The following is a 20,166-nucleotide window of genomic DNA, read 5'->3' on the forward strand; positions in this document are numbered from 1 at the left end:
CTAGTATTTTTCAATAAGATCTATTCAATGCTTTGAGAAATCCCACAAGCATATCCTCACATGCATACTCTTCCATCTCTATCAAGTACTACCCACGAACACCTCTTCCCAGCACTTCCCCTTGACAAGTTGTTAACAGTGCTTACATTTCCCTCTGAAAGATTTCACAAGTCATTTCCCATAGCAGAAAACAACCCCGTGCAACTCCGGCATTTCTAAGGGGTATGCACCAATTTACAGACCAAGGTGCATTTACCAGTAAATAAGTGCGGCTCCGCCAACGGTCATAAGAGAGGCACCCCCCATGTGCACTGCAAACTAGACGCTAAGTTTCTTGGCGTGGTTTGGGGTTGTAACACCCCTTAGAGAGGCAGACAGAGACCATCAAAAGAGCAGGGCTCCAACATGCAACTGGAGCGAGCTTTACTTTTTCTTCGTAGGTGCTATTCTGGTTTCTGCCTCGTCTTGCAAAGTAAAGCCATCTATTGTGTTTAACGTACAACAAATACACCAATATGGGAAGATCACATCAACAGCGCCAGAGAAGGCGGTGGATGGGGGCAGGTGGTGGTGGTGGTGGTGCTGAAAGAACATAGGAAGGGGACTCCCATGCTTAGGTGTCTGGTATGGAGCTTGGGCACGGCTGCAGATAAAAGGCGTGAAAGATCTAACTGTGCATGTCGATCACATGGTGGAAGAATGTGTGAATTGCCACCAATCAAATCCCTACAACAGCGAGGGCTGATTGTAAACAGAGTTTTACCACTTGGACTAACTCCGTCAACAAGACACTGGACCTAGCAGAGACCCACTGCGAGGGACTGGAGTCAGCAGAGGTAAAGCCCCAGAAAGAGCTGCCCAGCAGAGACTGAAATCAACACTATCGAGGAAATATCTAGTTAGTACTCACCCAGACTGAGGCACTTCCTCCTCCTCTTTCGGTCTGTCGTGGAAGAGACTCCAGACACAGAGAGGGAGGATTTAAGCTCCCAACACAGACCTCGACGAGGGACTAAACTTTGGACACAGACTGAGAACCAAGGACCACCTCTCAGCACACAGAGGGAATATCCTAATAACACTAAAACAAGAGGTTAAACTCTCATGACAGTGAGGGAGTAAACGGATGTCCCCAGCAGAGACCAGTGGTAAGACTCTAAACTCCGAACAAAAGTCCAGACCACGGCTTAAACTTCCAAAGGAGACTTACCGAGTAAATAAAGTCTTTGCACAGAGCTGGAACCGGAAAATAAACTCTCAGATGAGAGTTAAAGAGTGGGGCTGAAGTCCCAGGAAAGCCCGAAGTGAGGGACTAACATCCTAGCACTGCTGTGGTATATTAAACTTTAACGGAGAATAATGGCTCGCGGGGGATGAACTGCACATCACGGCCAAACCATCCATTGCACAGATTGGCTTAAGATAGTCCAAAAGGTCCGCCTAGGTGCCCAAGTGTCCTCTCTGTTGTCTCCAATAGTACCCATGGGAAAGCCGCCAAATCACAAAATAATAGAACGCAATTAGCACGGTACAACAGTTGATCATGCCTCATGGCTGACGGGTGAGCTTTAGACGCTCTGGCGCCCTGAAGACCTTTCTGTGGCGCTTCATAATACTGCCCAACAGATCGCTAGTTCGCACGGAGAGAATAAAACATTCACGCAGACGAGGTGGCTTCTTACCTCAAGACCTTCCCCACGGCTTGAAGGACCATTTTGCAACTTAACCCGGTCTTGGAGCTGGGAGAGAGTCCGGGACGGTCCCCGCTGAAGCTGCTGTGATCGCCGACCATGATAGGGAAACGGAGCAGGAAGGGGGCTGTGGGAGGGAAGGGAACGGGGGGAAACCAAAGCCGAGGGGGGACCAGAAGGGCTCTTGGTGGCTCGGAGTCTCAACTAAGAGCACGGAACCCAGCAACCCGCTCGCTTCCCAGAACTCGCCCGACTACCTTCGCATCGGAGCAGCAAGCCACAGGAGCCCTGGCCCGGCCCACCGCCCGCAGCCAATGGAGGGAGGAGGAAGAGCAGGGAACGGGAAGAAGGTGGGGGAAGAAGGTGGCAAAGGCAAACAACGGCCCTTATAGGGATTCTGGCAGCCGCAGAGTCTGTGCAAACACGGGGGCTCAATTGCCTCTTTCACGGGGGGCACACAGCACAAAGGTGGTTCTGTGGTGGAGGGTAGCGGACCCATACCACGCAGCTCGAGCACGGCGCGCAGTCCCTCACGAACCGGAAGATGAAAAGTTAATGTGCAGTTCTCAAACAGAGATCACCACTTACCAAACCTATCTGCAGATGTCATACGATCATGCTTTGCAAAGCACCTTCTACCATCAGTACGGCACCGAAGCGCTTGTTTAATTAGGGTGACGTGTACGGTTCTGGGATTTTCATAGGTTAGGCGCGTACTGTTCTCTAGCTGGGTATAGGTTGTAAAAACCTGAAATATATTCATTAGCATTGGTTTGCGCTGGCTAAAAAGTAGATGAAGTGTATATAACCGCGAAGAAGTTCGGTTCAGTGTTATTCGTAAGGTTTTAAAACATACTAAAAGAGTAAAAAAAGAAAGACTCTGCTATAGAACTGGAGGGCCCGCTGTCCACAGCTTGGCGTGTGCGGGTTGTTTTCTAGACAGAAACGCTACCTAGGTAGTCGGGTTGGTATGAGCTGTTGTGCATACGAGAGCATACCTTGTGTGTGCTCATTTTATTTGTTGTAGGATGCGTGTTGAGCTGGTGGAGAGGGAGTGGTGTTCTGTGGAGAGTGCTTTGCCAATTAGATGGCTTTTCTTCCCTGCAGTATAGAGGAGTCAGATGAGGACAAGATAAACAACGACTATTTCTTTATAATTTATTTCCTATAAGGAGGAGAACGCTGCCACAGTAAGGGACTCATTCACATAAATCATCCAAGAGCCGCATCACCTCGTGAATTCGCCTCCACCTGGCCCGTATGTCATTTGCAATTTAGCAACAATAAGCCCACCACACAACCCAAGTTTTGTAATATTTTCGTCGAATGACATACACTTTGTAAACACTTTTTTCCGCTGCAGAGTAAAGGTCCATTCCCGGATACGTTCTTCAATTGTAGAGGGATCAGTGCCCGGCAACATCTCACTTTGCAACCATAAAACTAGTAGCCACCAGGTCCTGGGGGGTATACGCTCCCTCCCCCTTCAATACCCAAAATAACCTGTTTGAGGCTAGATTTCAAAGCATACCCTTTTGTGTGGTTTATTGTTTTTATACAACTTAGACCAATAATCTGTGATAACTGGGCATGCCCCGAAGAAAATAAATCAGCTCCAGTCCCACAACATCACAGACAGTGAGTTATAGTCCCTTCTCCCCGTGCAAAAAAAAGTTTGGTAGGGTTAAAACATCTTCTATACACATATTTTAACAGTATTAGCCTCAATGTGGCATAGGTGACCAGGAATCTCACAGCCATCCTTGCTTCCAACCACTCATCAGCCTAATGGAGGCCTAAATCCTCCTGGTGAGGTTTGTAAGCGAGGTAAGGGCATTCACTACTCAAGATATGTATGCGCGGGACATGCCTTTTTTGTCAAACGACTCCAACGATTGTTACAATAATGCCTTTTTGAGTATGAATTGTGTTCTACAGCTTTGACCAGAGTTGAACATTTCTCTAGAATATATTCCAATTTTGCTACAGAAATAAATAAACACCAGCATTAATGAACAGTGTAAGAGTTGCATCTACACACAAAAACTAAGCTGATTAAAAGAGTGAAGCCTCCATGATCAGGCATTTAAGAAATAAGGTGCACCATGGTGCACCATTTCCAGAAATAGGAGTAGCTATAATTGAATATTTTACTATTTGCGCCACTACCCTTAACTGTATGTAAATAAGCCCTAGTCCTGTCCCATTAGGAACAGTTCATCACAAACAGGCCTGAAAAGGTGGGTGGTTACAATCCATGCCTTGCTCTGGTGCTCCTCTACGTTAAGGTGACCCCTTGACCTCCCTAGAAACATACACTGGAATCTGGTGAACGAAGTATAATAAGATGACATGTCTGGCATCTCACAGGGCATCAGTGGAGCTCAGGGGCTCGGAGCGCAGCCCTTCCACATATAAAACAAGGACGTGGGCCTACCTATCACACCATTAAATTTAGCTTTAATTCTGCTACTTAGTAGGTAGGTCGAGGTGCAACAGAGGTCTAAAGAGGGTGAAGCCTTCCAAGAAAAAAAATCACCTGAAGGGGTGGCTAAAGAAATCGGAAAAGCCAACACACTATCTCCATGTGACAGAATCATTGCCCACATGAAGAGCAATCCCTTGGGGAGGGGCAGGGATTGTGAGCAAAACGTGAGATGTGATAACATGAGGTGCATGGATCCTACTGGGAGGCAGGAAACTCCTGTTGACCTTAACAAGTCATTTGGAGAGATAACTTCTACAACGATAGCTGTGCTAGTTGGGGGTTTAAAGTGCTTGTAAACTGAAACCCCTGCAATTGGGAGCCAAACATTAAACCTATGGTGGTGCCTGTTGCCAGTGACTGTTTAAGTGCTACTGAAGTAGCAGTGTCTGGGAGACAGACTAGTGATGTTCGTAAGGTGCCACCTGCTGGTAAGCTATGGTAATGCGGAAGATGTCACCAACACAGGCTGAAACCCAAGCACCGATTTCACAGTGACGCCAGCTGGCTATACCTGGAAGTGCTGCAAAAATAACAGCCTTCGATCAGGCAAAGGAACATACTGTATTTACAGTGACACCTGCTGGCTGATAAGTCTGGGTCTCCTTGGCAGTAATATCACACTCCATCTCATAACTGATGCCAGAAAGCCTGCTAAATCATGTAGCTGTCTAGAGGAGTTACACTCTTGCTGAAGGAGAAGGGTAAGGGCTCCGAATGTAGGACACCAACAACCCATTTTCTCCAGCGAAGGGCTGCACTACTTCCATGTGTCAAAGCAAACCCTGCACTGGCCCTCTGTATGCGTGCTCACACTGCCGTAACAAACATCCCCTTATAGATGAAGTTTTACAAGACCTCTTCTGTTCTTTCAAGCTGAAGTCAACAGAGACCTCAACAAGAAGCCAAAAAAGTAGATCCTGTGTCAGCTATGAAAAGGTTAGCAAAAGCAAAAACTGCAGAGAGGAGGCTCCACGACCTAGACCTCCCATTGGTAGAAAGGGAGACCATGGCTACACAGAGCTGTCACCCTAAGCCTGACCCGCAAGGGAGGACAATGTCTTAGCACTCACGGAAAAATCTAGAGTCTTATGCTGCAGGATCCATGGATACTATTACAGGCATCTCCTATATAAAAACATCAGACTGCTAGAGATTTAACAACTGCAGGAAAAGGGTCCATACGGTGTGGGCAATGATAGGACAGTTTGACAGTGGCACCAGCTGCAGATGTCATGGTCTTCTACAGGATAACTTGCCAAATACTTGCAAGGTGGTGAAGTAGAATAGCCAGCTGTCCTGTTTTTTGCGGGTCTGTCCCTCAAGTTGGGTGATATATGTCACATTACCTGCACTCAGGTGGCATGCCAAATGTCTCCTATTTCTCTCTTGCTAACAGCTAACTCATCTGCCAAACAGAGCACCTCAAACAGTCTGGAAGGTTGTCTATCTCTCACTATTTCAGACATCTATGAGCTGTGACAAGAGTTTCTGTGGCTGGGAAGGAGAAGCTGCAGCTCGAGAAGGGTCCCGCACAATGCAGCATCAGGGACACCCTCGCATTTCCAGTTGCTAATAAGGCATATGGACATCTGAAGCTAGATTACCCTGAAGGCAGGAATAAAAATCAAGCTGGGGCCTTTCCTGGAAACATGCCCTGGACATTTCCATTATGCTTCCTTTAAAGCGTATACTTTTTGTCAGATTATGGTACACAGAGAATATGATTTGCCCAAGATCAAACGATTTGTTATGGTTAGAAACTATAGACTGAAGTGCAATACTCCTTGTTCCAAAGTTTGTTACAACTTTACCACCATATTACATTTTGGTGAATACACTAGTAGAGTGGGTGCTTTCTCCTCTCCATTCATCCAGGGGGGCATCCAATTTAGTCACAACTGTAGCACCTTGAACTTAATGCTTGAACAATCCCCGTTCTGCAATTACCTTTGGTACTCTGAATATCATGCCAAACAATGCGGGTTGTGTCCAGCGAAATCACATGTCCTGACTAGCTTGCATGGGGCTCTCAAATCGACACATCAGACCTCTCCAGGGCACGAGTAAGCTTGTGAAAGTGAAAACAGCCAGACTGGCTGATGCCCAAACTGGGAGGATTGAAATTGTTCTGGGTGGCAGTGCCTGTGTGGAGTGCTTGTACATCCTAGTCTGAATGCTGCCTGTGTCCTCAGTGGAAGCACCATGCCAGAGAAAGGCCTTGCCGCTCACTTATGTACTTGCAACATCAACCCAAGATGAGACCTCAATCACAACGAGACCAGTGAAGAGTGCACAGAAGCCGGCCGTCCCCTCTTCCCCCACCAGCCCCCCTGGAGATGTCGCACCAGAGATGGTGGATAGCAGAAAACAATGAACAAATGCAGGTGAACTAATGGGGACCAGAAACTCTGCCTAAAATGATTGCTCCACCCGGACTACGATTACCGCTGTGACTGTGGAAATGTTCCCCTACAAGATCCAGCAGTATCCCCAGTTACCAGTTAGCCTCTGCCCAGAGTTGTGAAGAGTTACAACAATCAGCTGGCCCTCCTGGCCCTAGATGCTGAGTTAAATGGAAAGATCCATAAGTTCTCTTGTGTGACTCGTGGGTTGCATGCATAGCACTATCTAGGCTGAAAAGATCCGTTCAAACCATATCCCATATTCTATTTTACCCATAATCACTGGAAATCTGTGAGCTTCTTCATGTGTGGTTAAGGCTTTGAGTGTGCTCTCGAGGTATTTAGAGAGTGGGTACCTCACAGTTTGGCCCTTCTAACCCTACCACAAGTAAACAAGACCTCAATTTTTAGGTTGAGCATAGCAGCACGCTAGCGCTGCTTTTCAACGTGTTGGTATGTATCTCTGCTTTTAACCACACCCACCTCACGCCCATCACTACTGCTTGTTCATGGGCTTGCCCTTCAAAACCCCTTTGTCATCACTGGTAAAAGCTTTACATTTGTCCTCCCTTGGGGTGGTTTGGTTACCGCCTTGGACATAGACCCTGCTGCACTTTTCCCGACACGTTTGACTGCGAGCAAACATTTTTTTTCATTTTGTGATTCTCCTTCACACTCATGGCAGCAGTTGGCTCGCATGTGTGAAACTGTTTTACTTTTAATTTTCAATTTATGTGGCAAGAAAAGTCTGGTTAGGAGTTTACAACGCTAATCGCTCCAAGTCGAGCAAATGCGAGACCCATTGCAGCGCAATTGCTTGTTACTGATTGCAACAGTTTTCCAAGTGCCACAAGAGTGGAACAGGACTTCAGCCACAAACGGAACTAGGTGTAATTGGAGTATAAACAGCCTGTATCGATAAGAAATACGCTTCCATGTCAAGCACACCAACGATTTGTCCTCGGGGACAGGAGTCCTGGAAGACAGCATGTAGGCTCTGCACCAGAGAGGTCGAGTTTTTCCTAGCTAATACGAATCTCAGCTGCAGTATCACATGCTCAGTCATCAACAAGGCATATTATTGGGGCGGTACTCTTCCATGTATGGACTGGAGAAAATCACACCAAGTAACAAACAATGCATTGCTCAATTTTCAAATGTCCTTTTATTTCTGTTGGCTCTTTCCCACGCAAATCGACTGGAGGAAACGTATTCCAAGCCAGACATCAGAAAAAAACAACCAGAGGAAGCAGCCTGGCACAGGGAAGGCGATCAAGAAAAAAAGTTAAGCCATGCATCTCCCAAAGAGAGTTTCCAGTAATTTATCACAGGACACTTACAACACACACACTAGTCTTGAAACTGCTCAGTGTTAAGGGAACTGCATTTATTTTACATGGAAAGGAACAGCGGGACTCAGTACATGGTATGGAAAAGGGAATGTACCCGCAGACAGCCACCAACCCGTAAGGAGCCAATAGAGTTTACTCTCTTAAAGACCAATCAAAGGGGGCTTTTGTTATCCTCAACCTAGATTTAACAATGGAGCTTGTCGGGGGAACACGTAAAAGTTAGCTTGCTGATGGCCTCTTGGTGTTTGGACCCCTGTTATTGATTAGAAGTTGTAGGACACCCTGAGCAGTGTGCAGTGCCAGCTTCATAATAGGATTGTGTCCAGACAGTTGTATCAAAGGTGGCTTGAGAGGCAGGGCATTCTAGACAAGTGCAGGACCTCCCCTAGGTCGCACAAGCGTTACTCCCTGCCAGCAGCAGCTGCAAGCCTTTTACTACAAAAAGATAATATATACAGTAAAAGGGGCGGGCCATGGGGTGTGGCGAGCACTGAAGGGGAGTGCACAGCACTCCCCCCTCAGTGGGCATGTATGCTTGACCTGCCATCTCAGGCAGGCCGCTCCTGATTCTAGATGCCACAAAGACTGCCCATTTAGGAATTTGAGCTCTTGCCTGCATGATCATCAACAAACTAGCTACTTTGGGTGAGAGTGGGAGAAATCCAGAATGCAGGTCACTTAGTTTATGTGGTAGATTATCTAGGGAAAGCATTTTGCCAAGGAGTGCTTGCGATTCTGAATCAGCTCATTCTTGTAATTTCACAGCCTTTTGCCATAACGTGGGAAGCCCTGGTCTGATGGAAGTACCACACAATATGAATATTATTTAAAATTATCAAACATACTACTGTAACCAATAAAAGGAACACCAATTAAAATGGTACAGCACTGGAGTTCAACAGATGTTTATAGGACACAGGCCGACATTCAGCCCTGCTAACCACCAAAAGGTTACACAACCGACCTCACTAGCAGCTTCACATGTCTGATGCACATGGACTCTGCACTTCAGAAACCACAAGCATTACTGCATTTTCACCCATGCCTAGCTAGACTTCTGACTCCTTAGGTCTGCATGAACACTTCCACCACATTGGCCTATCTGACTCACTGATAACAGGCTTATTTGATGCTAGAAAAGTCAGAACGTCAGGCTTAATCTCAAACTGTTGTACATATTCTCCATCTTCTCTGTCATTACTATGTAAGTAGGACCAGATAAGGCCTTTCTGACGAGTGACACAAGGACATGAAAATCCCTCTTTAAGACCAGGGCTCACTACTTGCTTGCCAAACTGGTCAAAAAGAGCATAGATTCTCCCATTTTATCTTGAAAATTCTAGATCAAGATTATGCTGAAAAAGCACTGCTGTGATCAATTAGAACAAGTGAGCGGATCTACAGAACGCCATACAACAGTTGCTGGGCAAACCTACTGAAAAAGGTACTCTCTACTCTGCATTCATGAACTTAACCTGAACCCTTATAACAACATAATCCCACCCTGGAAGAGACAACTAATCTGTATTTTTGTCAAAGGCGACCTCAAGAACTCAGTCAATTCTAATGGGGTGGATACACTCATGATATTTGATCTATCGTCCAACAGTCCAACCTAAAAATCCATGTAGGTAAGTGACTGCCCTCCTCCAATTTGTGCTGCTGCCAGAGAAAAACACCATCAATCTTATTAAAGAAAGACAATTTAACAGCACAACAATGCCATCTGGGTGCCCTGAAAACTCAACCTCTGGCAATTGGATAAATAAAATGATCACTGCCATGTGAAGGGCAAGCACTTTTTTTTTTGTAGAAGCGCACAACTTCAGCCCACTCAAAACATGCACTCCTGACTCCCAACGTGGGGCAGAACCAAAGTCCCTCTTTAGTGATAGTCACATAATTGTGTGCAGACAGCTATGCTGTCAAGCCAGACCATAAACACAGAACATAGAAATCTTGAGTCCTTAAATGAGTAACGTTTACCACAGAGTGGTACACTTCTTCCTCCTTTCTGCTAATCACCATTCATCCTTTTAATAGAAAACACCAAAGCTCGACAGTTGCCCCTCTTCATGTGTATCTACGCCTATAGCTGACATTTTCAAATTCTTTGAAGCCTCTTTTCCAACTATACGGAAGATAACCAGAACATCCTAAAAGTAGAAACGCCCATGGACCTGGACAACTCGGCATACACCGATGCCTTCTGGCAGCAGAACAATCAGAGCCACAACTTCTTTAAACTGGAGATCTTCACCTGTGGTCCATGGCTTAAATATGACATATACAAACACACATGCAAGCTCTGGAATTTCTTCTGGAATGGGACAAGGATAATCAGCAGACACCTAGGTTTCAGCTAAGTAATGGTTCCCTGAAACACGATTCAACTATTACTGGTGTCATGTGTGTATACACAAATTGTGATCCTCTCACACCTCACTTAACCCCCAAGGAAGTGCTGCAACTGAAATGTATCAGGATGAAGAAAGCACATACCACACTATGTATGGAAGTGTGGCCACACTTTAGGGTCGCAGGGTGGGACACATGACTAAGCAGTACGTAATAGCCTCTGAACCTTTATGCATTGTGTGCTCAAACAGTAGTCATCCTTGTATGTCAGACAAGGGTGGAGCTGCACTGAATGGATAATTCCTAGCAATGGCCTCCACGTCACTCATCTGTATTTCCCGACTTGCCTTTTTGAGTGGCCTTTAATTTGGGATTCAGTAAAGACTTGCCTTGCCCTATGAAAAGATGATGGCATCCTCTTACCAGTGAGGCTTTTTCAATGAAGAGGGCTTTACTTTGGATTTTTTCCGCCCTTTATTTCTTGATTACCACAAGTCAACAACTAAATGGGTGGAACGCAGACAGAAGTTGTGGATATCCTTAAAAACCTTGGCCTGCAGAGCACTTAGAAGTCCTTGGTGGGCATGCATCACACCTCCTCCACCAGGTCGAGTTTGGCGTCTGCTGAATTCTTAGAGTGTACATCTACACAGAATAGTAACTGGGGGCGTCAAATACTTTAAATCAAGGCACCTATAGCACATTACACAAAAGGCATTTTCAATTAATACAACACACTCAGACTACCTAGGCATTAATCCTCCACAAACCACTAGGGACGGCCATCCAAAGCCTGCAAACAATGGCACACAGTGCCCATCTTAGCAGGAAACACCAGCATGCCCACTCTTAAGTCTTACCAACTTAGTTCCTCTGAGTAACTATCACAAGCTATTCCAGCTATTGTGGTCCTAATCAACATTCTCTGCATACAGAAAATCTTAGTGCACACTGATCGCATAAAATATCAATTGCACACGGTTTCCCGAAAACATAGACTCCTAAATGGTGGCAAATAACATCCACTGAACCTTGATTACCCCCCACGCCCCCAGAAAAAAAACACCCATCACATACTGCTTCCAAAAAATGCCCATTGCTTAATTTATCCACATATAGCACACCACTGGTTTTAAAATATTCTTACATCACAAGTTACATCTAAAAACACAAAAAGGTAGAACCGTACAAGTCTACGGGCTTAGGATCTCATAGTTTACTTGAGCAACTGGCTACTACTACAGATCTATACGGATGGCAGATTTCAGGGATGAACGAAACGTCAAAAACACTAGGGATAAAAGTAATATGCTGACTTCAGCAGGTTAATGCTCTCTTTTGTTGATAATACGAATTGCAAGTGCTCCTAAAAGGATGATACCTTCATGATAAAGATACGTATTTGTGTTACCAAGTATCGTTGTAATAGAAGCTCTTTTATAAGGGCAGAACATCTCAGGAAGGGAGGGGGCTACCAGTCTTTCGAAAATGTAAATCAATAACACACACGCAAAGAACTGGGAGAAGCGTGAACATACATGCGTGGAGCAACTACAGCGATTTCACGAGGCTCCTGGAGACAACGCGCGCTGTTCACCGAGCCCCAGGCAGCTTTCAATGGCCACTTCATGAAGTTCGTATGGGTGACCAATACACCTCAAGGAAAATGGGGGCAGGGGAATTCCACTCCCACACACCGAACAACAATGCCCGCTTCACGGCACTTACAGGGTTAAAAGAAAGCAGTTTCGTGGCACTGATCGCGGTTTCACAGCCCTCGTGGAGGTGAACTGCGGCTGTTCACTAGCACTCGTATGTGGGAGCAGGAGGACACTCTGGCGACGAGTGTCCCTTCAGGGAGAATGATGGCAGTTCACTCGCACAAAGCTCTGCTGTCAGAGTTCATTATGTAGAACATGGGTTTGGAGTTAAAGCCTGTCTGGAACAGATTATGCACTTTACAGGGGGACACCCGCATTCGTTGCCCCCAGGGAATTCCCACGCTGGAAGCATGTGCCCAAGAATGTGTTTTAGGCGTGCTCTGGCACCGGAGAGCCAGCTAACCTCAAGCTCGTTTGTCAGCCATACACCGAAAGCACCGGCACAAGGCTGGGATGGGCAAGGGACTGCAACTTGACGGAATGGGCAGGCAAAGAGGGGCGAGGGAGGGAGAAGAGCAATCCAAAAAATACAAGTACAAATAAGTGAAACTGGTTCCTGTCTCGTCAGTCGTTTCCACTTAGAGCACAGGCCACTTCTGCCCCGCAGCCCCTTCTACAAGCAAGAGGACAGAGGCAGAAGGGAACAAGAAAGGGGTGCCAATGAACGCGGAACATCCACCCGAATAAAACCACGACACCCCTTCAGCTATGCATGCCTAACTCGGTGCATACCTTCACCAGATGTCCTCACAAGAACCCAATCATCCTGATTAACACTACTTCGCCCTCAAACTTTCCTAAACCTTCTAGCACATCATACCTTTAAACTACTGTGAGAGACAAACACGGATAACTCTACAAATTCAGCCTCTCCAGAGGATGAAGCTTACTAAGTTTAACAAAGGATCAGTGTGCCATAGTGCTGTGGCTGTCATAAAATGCATGAGACTCATACTCACGAGAAGGATCACTAACATGCAACCTTAAAGGATATAGGACAGCAGTTTTCAATATAACTGCATTTTCAACCTAAAGCGCAGCCTTTACCGAGACAGTCTTGTGCCCCTTTCAAACAATGTTGAACTGAGGCCTCTCAAACAACAACAAACACCCTGTTACCCTGTGTGTACGGAATACTATGCAGGAAGAGAGAATCAAGGACTTGCAACATGAATAAAACTCACTCTCCTTCAGGTACTAATTAGCCATGTACTTATCAGGAAGAACCAACATGTATTACACTACACACTTATCAACCAGAAGGAAAAATCTACTTTTATTAATGTAACAAAATTACCAACCAATTTCTACCTCCACTACAGCAAAAATTAATTGATGTTTTTAATCCTCATTGGAATAATGAAACGGACAATGCCTCATCGCGTCAGAATACTTCTAGAGGATAACTTCTGTGCACGAGACTTAATGAAGCAAATAAATCCTAAAAAAAGCTCTTTGGTATTCTCAAACAATGATCCTCTACACCCAGATATAAGCTCAATAACTCAAAATGCACTGAATGTGCCCATCCACCCATTTCCCATCCCCCCCAAAAAAACATACCATCAGAAACGAAACATACAGCTCTATCTTAAGATAGAGACAGAAAAATACAGTACCTCTGTCCTCATATTACAACATACCAACAAGAGGGTGGTCTTCGACATGAGGTGCGCATTCCTCTGCGGACCCCATCAATCTCTGGCTCAATTTCATTAACTCCTGTCTCCAACAAAATATTGTTCCTGATCCTCTCAAAATTACACATCTGTATTAAAAAATAATAAGAAAGAAAGAGGATTCCAGACAATTTTCCTGAAATAAAAGTGTTTAAAAAAAAAAAAAAAAAAAAAAAAATTAATAATAAGTCACCGAATTTCTGCTCCTTGCTGATATTTTTTGAGAAATACAAAGCAAGCCAACTCAACGTCTACATCCTCATTCAGCCTCACCAAGGCCGTTTTAACCCGGCTTCATCTTCTGCAGTGGTTTAGAAACGAGCCTCCTACATCCAGGTGTTGCCTCTCTCCAGCAGTGTGAGAGGGAAGCGCCTGCTTGCTAATATGTCTGATCTCTTCAGGCTCTGACATAATTACATTCTCACCTGCCAACTACAAGAAAGCATGGGTTCCAACTACACTACTGGTACCTGGCTCAGGCCACATCTATATAAAAACAGATTTCAATGTGTTGGAATTACCAAATCCAGGTCTAATTTTATGCTACCCCCTCCACCCCTCTGACCCCACCTTCGTACCACCTCAGATCTTAATCCTGGTTTCCTTTCTTTTCAACTTAAATGTCTAGATGTGTAACCAATTGGAAAAAGATTTCATGCTTACGCAGAAGCTCAATGTCAGTATGGGGATGACACGCAGCTATACTTGAGAAAAGATTACAGAAATAGCCTGCCCTAGATAAAATTACCTCCTGCATCTCTGATGTACAGACTTGGATGAAGACGAAACACTGAAGCTAAATGTGTAAAAAAAAAACAAAAAAAAAAAGAAGAAAAAACAAAACAAAAAGGAAAACAAAATTCACAATTCCTCATCCTCTCTCCCAAGCAAAGCTCTAAGCTTCCCATCAACTGCACCAACCAACCTGAATAGCACGGTCTACCCAGGTCGTCGCCATAGTTAAGTAAGCTATAGCAAAACCCCTATGCCTTACCCAGGATTCAAAACAAATAAGCTACTTCCTTCTGTAATGCTCTTTAAGGTGGATAGTTTAAAGTGAGGAATCTGTGGCTACAGTACTCTTTAGGAGCAAGACTGCATCTGGAAAAAACTTCTCCAGCAATGCTCCACCACGCTCCTAGGTGGTGCTGTGCAGCTCTACATTAACCGTGTATCGCCTTGCAGATGACAAAGCAGAGCTGCATATAAGCACCAGCCCAGCATGCTAATGTTAATTTCTTGCTTGTCTCTTTTCATGTCCTTGTACATGGGACAGAACATTTGGTAGTACCAGCTTGCAGATTCTTAACCTGGCACTTATTCAGATGCTAAAAGGGGATCATTCCACAGATTGAGGAGGTGAGAGGGCAGTGAGGAATCTGCAGATAAACTTTCCACCACAAAGAGTTACCAAAGGTCAGTAACTTATTTGTCTGATGAATACTGCAGATTCCTCACCTTAGAGTAGATAAAGCAGTACTCCCCCAAGGGGCAGGTCTGATGAGTGGACTCACACCAAAAGGTCTTGCATAAGCGAGCAGTCAAAATTGTGACCATATGCATGGACTCCACATAATGGCCTGGAAGATGTCAAGGACAGACACTCCAAGTGCCAACGCAGTGTTCACAGCCTTAGCCCCTGGTGGAATGGGCTTCCAAATTTTCTGGTGGCTGCTTCTTGGCCAAGGTGTAGCAGATCTTCACACAGTGGACTAATGTGATAGATAGTTATCTACGTCATGGGTCTGCTACGCAATGGCCAAGTGAAGCTTATTCATGCGACGAGTTGAAGTCATCGCAATAAGCAAGGTAATCTTCAAGTCAAGAGAAGTAGCGAGCAGCTATGTATCACCTTGAAAGGTGTGCACATTAGAAATGTGGAGACCAAATGAAGGTGCCATAAACTGTTTTGTAGGAAACGTGCCTAACCTCATCACAACAGGTGATTTAGATAAGGACTATGAGTCCATGAAATCTAAACGCTCCCCTCCCCCACAACGTAGAGGAACATCCTACAGCTTTGGTTATAAAGGGTCAATTTTGTGTTAACCACATCAAGTCACAAACTTGTCCCATCGCTAGCAAAAATGGACTTTGTTGAACAGTGTTTGGCTGCGAGGAGGTGCAAGTTGCATAGATGCACGTGGAGGACCCCATCATTTTGCTGATACAGAAGGTCTTTCCAAAGGGGCAGCCTTATCGAAGGACAGGTGCCGATGCCCAGAAGCTATGGGTATCACACTCTCCAGGCCCATTCTGAAGCCACTAGAATGACTTGGTCCTGGTCATTCCTGATCGTTTTCAGAATTTGAGGCAATCACAGGAAGGTTTACAGGAGTCCAGAGTTGCATTCCAGCAGGAACACAACTCCTAGTGTGTGCTCTTGCTGAAACTCCAATATACAAAACTCTTAACACTGCATTTTCAATGGTGATGAAAAGATCTAGCCAGGCTTCTACCCACAGCTGGAAGATGCCCTGAACCACCTTGGGATGAAGCTGCCATATGCAGCCCACCAGACGCCATCTTCTGAGCTTGCCCGCTCTAGCATTCAAAGACTCTGCCTGATGGTTCCTGATCAGGAAGATGCTCTGACCAATTTTCAGAGACTAAGAGGCTCCTAGTACAGGTGCCCACTCTGTCCCATTTGTTGCAATACCACTTGGGAGTAGTGGTGCCTGTGAGAACCTGCATTAACCTCCATTTGATGGATGGTACAAAGTCCTCCAAGGCCAAGCAAATGACTTGTAACTTCAAGTCAGGCTACCATTGGAGACCTGAGTCCTCTGATCTTTACCACAATCTGATGACCTTGTTAATCCTGCAGTGATGCATCTGTATCCACAGTCAGCTCTGGCTGGGGATAGAAGAGGAATCTGCCACTGGTCCATCTGCACTCACGTTGTCACCACTGCAGATCATGAACAGTCTCCTTCAAAATCTGAATGGTATCGAATAGGTTTCCTCATATTCCACTGCAGAGCTTGCATGTGCCACCTGGCAATCAACAAGGAAAACACAGGACGCTAAAAGGCCAAGAAGCCTCAGGAGGTGCCCTCCTTGAGATCCAGGACCAGGGCCAAACTATCAAAATCACAGCGTGAATGTCCTTGTATTGTTGAAATGTAGAGAAGGCCTTTAATTGCCTGCATCCAGGACTGCTCTAATGTAAGGAAGCTTCTGCGAAAGAGTCGGGTAAAACATCAGCTCATTGACCGCTAATGCCACCCAGGTCAGAAGGTTCTCTACTGTCTGGCAATGGTCTACAACTGCTTGTGGAGACCCAGATTTCAACAGCCAGTCATCGAGGTAAGGGGAAAACAGGTATCCTGACCTCTGGAGATGGCGTGCAACCACCACTGTCACTTTTGTAAACACCAGAGGACATTGTTGAGGCTGGAGGGCATGGCAAACTGAAAATGCTCCTGCCCTACCTTTAGCTGCAGGTAATATCTGTAGGGCTGCTGGACGGGTATATATAAATATCAAGGTATAGGAACACCACTCAGGTGCTCGGACCCATGGCAGACAGGACCTGGGTCAACATCAAAACAGATGCTGTATAGCATGAAGAAAGAGGAAAAAAGGATAAAAACCTAAGCACAATGACACAGTCACTCGACCATGTCATTTTGTAGGGACGTGCATGTGTTAAACGTGTGTATTCCTATAAAATGACGCACCACAGTGCACATCATGGCACTTAAAAAAAAATGTTTAATGACGTCCTTGTAGCGGTTCAGGGAGGTTAGGTGGCAGCACCGCCTGGGGAGGGTGGAGAAGCACACAAATGAAGGATATAAGCACAGAGGAGAGCCAGGGGCAAAGAAGCAAATGGATGAACAGGACCACCATGGGAGGTGAGGGGGGGGGGGGGGGGGGGGGCCACAGAAGCACATGGGCAAGAGAAGGCAAAATGAGTCCACAGGGCAACATGAGCGTAGAAGCACATAGGTGCCAGAGCAACACAGATCGCAGCAGTAGGAGCGAGCTTTGAGAAGCATGTGAGAGACAACTCAAAAACACATGCACTCGCATGGAGTGCTTCAACAAAAAGAAAATAGCTCCCAAAACTTGAATAGTGGAGGGACACAAGTGTTTCAGCCATACTCCAGTGGAGGAGCAAACACAAGAAGAGGAAGTGAAGCCAGCATAACGAACAAATAAGAAACAAGCAAATGAGAGCAACAGTGAAGCGAACCAATAGAGCACAAAAAAACAGGCTCTATATCTTACAATGTGGACACATTGGATTAATGTACTTATTACAGGTTTAACTATTTAATGCGAGTATCACCGATTTCAATTTCTGTGGGGTAGTTTAGTTGGTTAATATACCACCAACATTAGTCTGCGGGTACCCTACAGGTCTAGTTCTTTTCAGAAAGCTCGAGGGTACATACACTTAAAATAGATTCATATTTCTTCCACAGGTCACGGATTGCTATAAAAACAACATGTTACTAGGTTACATTCCATCTGCTGCACAGGTGCGAGTGCACCGCAGTCAGCCACAAATTCAAATCATAGTGAACAATCACAGATTATTGTATCTGCTGCAGACGTATGCATTTAACCAGTATTTACGCGTCCCTGTCGGTGAATTAGCTACCTCGCAACATTGGAAACTAGGTCAACAAATACTACGGTTACAGAGAGGAAACAGACACAAAATATACAGCTTTCACTTTCAAACTGCGCTAATGTCGCACCTAAGAGCGAATGTGATTTCGCTCCGCCCCCGCAGGCCATCTGCACCAGGGGCCCCTGAATATAGTGCCCAAGTGCCCTACAATCTGTAAATAACCCCCAGGACCCCGTGTGAAAGCATGCAAAACGCCACTTGAGCAAAACCGTCAAAAGGCGCACACCAAGGAGCGTCCATCAGGTTAACACTACACTAATTTCAAGTACGGGATGTAGTGCAAAGCGCACGGAGGTTAAGCTACTGCGATTACTAACACCTGCAGGCTGCAAGTGTGTCAGCAACATCGGACTTCCCTCACGGAGAAGGACGATTTATCATCGTATTCTAGCAAAAAAGTAATCGATTCATTTTAACTCATAAATGCGTTGCTTAGAAAAAGAGGGATATGTTAATGTCCCCATTCGCGCTGAAAGAGAGGCTATTTTAGGCGTGAAAAGTCAAAATAAAGCCATATTTGACTTTAAAAGGTAGAGGCCGCCGCTCATATTTAACGTGTATGCCAGAGGTGTTTCATCGAGCACGCATGGGTCTGTGGAAGGCTCACCACACACCAGACCACAGGACAGAATTTCCTTCTACCCGAAAGACCCGCCCTCCAGAGGAGTAGCTACCAGTGGTGCAGCCGCACCAGACCGAGAGACCTGAGAGACACATATACCCCTGTTTAATTCTGTGTTTCACTACGTAACAAAAATTTAGAGGCGTTTTCATTGCTTGCACTGGGGCCCATGGTACCCTATCTATACCACTGCCCCCCCACCACCTTTTTGTTACTACGCCATGACACTTCCAGGGCTCGCGGTGATATAGGGCAACGAGGTAGGAACATAAACAGCTGTGACATTCTGTGGAGGCCGCAGCGTGCTTCCCTAAACCTCACCCTTAGCCTCCAAAAACAGGTTTGCGCAGACTGGGACGAAACCAAACACAGGTCTGAGCCCACAAACAACGCCGGTGCCACACAGAATACCGAGGTGTCCACTCTTACCTGTGTAGTGAGTAGGCACCTTTCCTCCTAAACCTCATGCCTACACTCAACAGGCGAAGCAAGACCTGCAGAAGAAAGCGTCGGCCTGGCAGCCTCATTGGAAGGCGCAGAGAAGCCCTGGTGTGATCTAGAACCTCCTCCGAAGCGTGCTCTCCCTTTCTCACTCACCCGACCCCCTCCCTCCCTGCTCTCATCACTAGGTCGAGGAGGTGGGAACTAGCATCACGGACCCACCCATGGTTAATGGGCGGAAGAGGTGACCACCTGCTCAGAGGAACAACGTAGGTGGAAGGAATTTAAACTTTAAAATGTAAACCTTAATTACCACGATGCGTTTAAAACAACGTATAAAAACACTGCTTCATCTCCTAGGCGTAGTGAGTAACAATAAGTGTTCAATTTAAAGATATGCGAAGGCTAAATGACGGAATTTGTCTTTGCCTGTCACGCTCGCATCACAAAAATGTTAGGAGAAAGATAACTAAAATATCTTGTCAGTGTCAGCAATGCATATCCTTCCTGAACACCCTATTGTCTATTGTGAAGGAACCCTAAACTACTGCCAGGATATCACACTGGAACCACTTGCGCAGCGTTAAAGGCAAACGCACGGGTCCCAGAATGCAACGTAATGTCGGTTGAAAGGCGGCAGTATCACACGTGACCTTGATAACCTCGAGGCTAAGTACTAATGCCTGTGTTACATCTGTTCTCTCCCGTCAGAAGCTCGCACTTCCGCCGGGCGCGTTACCCAAGCTATGCTCTCCGGGGTGCGGGACACATGCGCGTGTCTTGCGATGGCGCGCTGTAACCACATTCAGCCGAGGAACGCTTGGACT

At 45.8% G+C, this 20,166-nt stretch overlaps 1 protein-coding gene across 3 annotated transcripts in view; it reads right to left on the bottom strand.

Moving 5' to 3' along the window:
* MOB2 (MOB kinase activator 2) overlaps positions 1 to 20,166 on the bottom strand; it is a 187,199-nt gene that overhangs the window by 54,047 nt on the left and 112,986 nt on the right. The window contains exon 1 of one of the 3 annotated variants that reach the window (XM_069223155.1): positions 19,328 to 19,504. The exons of 1 other annotated variant lie outside the window; for it this stretch is intronic. In XM_069223155.1, the coding sequence (XP_069079256.1) occupies positions 19,328 to 19,425 (98 nt within the window). In that variant the 5' untranslated portion in view covers positions 19,426 to 19,504. Of the gene's footprint in view, positions 1 to 1,682; positions 1,970 to 19,327; positions 19,505 to 20,166 lie in introns of those variants that run through there. One more of the 3 variants, XM_069223154.1, reaches the window with a different exon arrangement.

Source organism: Pleurodeles waltl, chromosome 3_1 (genome assembly GCF_031143425.1).
Source record: "Pleurodeles waltl isolate 20211129_DDA chromosome 3_1, aPleWal1.hap1.20221129, whole genome shotgun sequence".
NCBI classification, from domain to species: domain Eukaryota; kingdom Metazoa; phylum Chordata; class Amphibia; order Caudata; family Salamandridae; genus Pleurodeles; species Pleurodeles waltl.